Below are 3,205 nucleotides of genomic sequence, written 5' to 3'. Positions count from 1 at the left end.
CTGGTAGTCGATAAACTCGCATTTCAACGGGATAAAGGCAAAAAAAGTGTTGTATGCGCTTCTTTGCCAAAACGATGGGAATACGAGGTGTCGGAGTGAAAATTTAATTGACCTGGAAATCAGAGATGGCGCAAGGGGTCCCTCTGCAGTCAATTAGGGCCCCAGAAGGCATGAATCCAGAGGATTTCTGGAGTTTTACTTCGATTTATTTATAATTATTGTACGAAAACGACAGGTGGAATATGCCATTTGGTACAATACCAAATATAATTCGACCCAGCTGTCGATATAAAAACGAACGTCGGCAGCGTAGGCATGTAGAAAAATCTTCTTAATCGACGTTGATCAAGTTCCACGACGTGTTTCACTTCACCTTAACCCATTTTCGCGGCGATGTTTCCGTGGGATGTTCGCGGAGGGTGCGGTCGAAGGGAGGGTCAGGTGGTTTGTCGTCGAGGATGTGTCCTTCGAGCTTATCGATCGACCTTTGGGGACCGAATGCCTCTTCGAGGCTTGTTCCTTGCCCGGTCCCGAATTGGTCCTGAATAGCTAGGTACCATTTCGGTCCTCGCTCGGTCCGGATTCTGGTCCTGGCATCAAACGACCTCATCATCCTTAAGGCGAAGTGAAAACCCCTTCAAATCAGTCGATTCAAATATAACACTTTTTTTAAGGGTATTAGACCAAACTGTCCGAAACTTTGACACATCACTCCTGATCATATAAGAATTGTCCTGACACCTTCAAAATTTGGATTTTTTTACAAAATTTTTTAACTCAGCCCAGACTAGAACCAAAATGGCGTCGAGCTCTCATATTTCGATCAATATACAATTATCGAAGACTCCAATATGAGAAACGAAACGGTCAGGACAATTTTACAACAATTTAAAACACTCTGGTAATCGATAAACTCGCATTTGAACGGGATAAAGGCAAAAAAAGTGTTATATGCGGTTCTATGCCAAAACGATGGGAATACGAGGTCTTGGAGTGAAAATTTAATTGACCTGGAAATCACAGATGGCGCAGGGGGTCCCTCTGCAGTCAATTAGGGCCCCAGAAAGCATGAATCCAGAGGATTTCTGGAGTCTTACTTCGATTTCTTTATAATTATTGTACGAAAACGACAGGTGGAATATGCCATTTGGTACAATACCCAATATAATTGGACCCAGCTGTCGATATAAAAACAAACGTCGGCAACGTAGGCATTTAGAAAAATCTTCTCTATCGACGTCGATCAAGTTCCACGACGTGTTTCAGTTCACCTTAATGCTCGTTCGTCTATCCTTCCGTTCATTTGTCATTTATCGCTGGCCGTTTCTGTTTGCCGTTTGGCGGCTCTGTGACCGAGACACGTAAAGAGAACGTAATAGATGCGACCCCGTAACGAGGTTAAAGCGAAGAGCGGAAGGACGCTCTATTCACAGCCTTAATTGCGACGGATATGAATTCACTTTGTTTCCACGTGGCTCTCGGTAAAGCCGGAAAGGGGTGAAATTCATTTTCTAAGATCGAGAGAGACGCTTTCGAGACCTCGTGGATTTTGACCTGTCGCTAGAACGTTGGATTAATAAAGTAATTACTTATCGGTATCATTTTTCCAGTCAAAGGAGAGCACACGGAGAATGTTTAAGAACGGGGAGAAGAAATCTGTCTTTGCCGATTTAAATTATTGGCATTGATCCATTACGATTAAATTTCTTAGCAATGATTTGGATGGTAGACGGTTACAATTTGTGATAAGTAATAATACATTTTTCCTCCTAATTATGGAAGACGTGAATTGAGATTACGGGATCTTAATCTATCGCAAAGAATGAGTGCGAGGGTTAACGATCAGAGATCAGAAGTATAGTTTACTAATTTTTATTTGATAAAGAAATTATATGTTTAATTTAATTACTTACGAAGAACAGACATTTTGTTAACACCTTATGTAGAGACACAACAATATCCACTGGTAGAGACCAGTCCCTCCTGCTAGAACTGGAAGAGATAAAAGTAGAAGAATAGCAGTAATGTTAGTAGATCACGATAAAAGGGAAATTTTGTCTATACTAAGACTCTTATTACGTATATTGATGATTGTAGAGATAAAGTTAATAGCTCCTATAATAGAAGATATACCTGCAATATGAAGGGAAAAAATAGATAAATCAACAGCTAGGCCTACATGACCTGATGAAGAGAGAGGTGGATAAACTGTTCATCCTGTTCCAACACCTTTACTAGTAAATATACTTGATGATAAGATAATAAGAGCAGGAGGAAGAAGCCAGAATCTTATATTATTTATTCGTGGAAATGCTATATCTGGAGCTCCTAACATAAGTGGAATTAATCAATTACCAAATCCACCAATAAGAATTGGTATAACTATAAAAAAAATTATGACAAATGCATGAGAAGTTACAATAGAATTATAAATTTGATCATTACCAATAAGAGGACCAGGGGTACCTAATTCTATACGAATAATTATACTTAGAGAAGATCCAACTATTCCTGCTCATATTCCAAAGATGAAATAAAGTACACCAATATCTTTATGATTAGTTGAGAATAATCATTTATTCATAAAATAGTTAATGTGTCTGAATAAAGTTATAAATTGTAAATTTATATAAAAGAAAATGATTTTCTTCATTAAGAGATAAGTTTTATAGTTTAATAAAAATTTTTAATTGCAAGTTTAAAGATACATTTAATGGTTAAAACTGGTAGAAACCAGTGGATATTGTTGAATTTATAGACGATAAGCAAAAAGTTCGCAATTAAATGTACGGCAAACAACGAAAATGACTCTTTGTCATTTTTCGTTGTTTAAGATGAAACTTTGAGGAAATTCAAGTAATTTGTTAGGATTTCTATAGGCATGGCACAAGAATATAGGTCAAATTAAGGTAAATCGATGACAAAGGTTTTAATGTTGATTTACATATTATCTACACTTCTATCGCAATTTGTAAAATATACCAGACAAGATCTTAACGAGGTTAAAGCGAACGTGAACGGGCGATCAAATCTAACCCTAATTGCGACCTTCGTACAATAGATTCACTTAGGGGAGGCGAGAAAATAAGAATAGATCTAACAACCCACTGATTAAAGATATAACGTTCCGAGTTCCGTTTCCACATTTATCTGCCATCAGAAATATTTCAGATTTGCAAGGAGCTGACAAATTCGACGACCGTAA

The 3,205-nt window shown here is 37.6% G+C and overlaps 1 protein-coding gene across 1 annotated transcript; it reads right to left on the bottom strand.

Annotated features, from left to right (window-relative positions):
• Nucleotides 1-1,511: 1,511 nt before the first annotated feature.
• Nucleotides 1,512-2,584, bottom strand: LOC111674037 (cytochrome c oxidase subunit 1-like). The gene is given in 2 exon segments (XM_023432902.1): nucleotides 1,512-1,588; nucleotides 1,975-2,584. Coding segments are annotated over 2 exon segments (687 nt in total).
• Between the last annotated feature and the right edge of the window lie 621 nt (nucleotides 2,585-3,205).

This window comes from Orussus abietinus, unplaced genomic scaffold, assembly GCF_000612105.2.
Source record: "Orussus abietinus isolate OABI.00-Male unplaced genomic scaffold, Oabi_2.0 scaffold452, whole genome shotgun sequence".
NCBI lineage: Eukaryota > Metazoa > Arthropoda > Insecta > Hymenoptera > Orussidae > Orussus > Orussus abietinus.
This window is presented reverse-complemented; position numbering and strand designations above follow the sequence as displayed.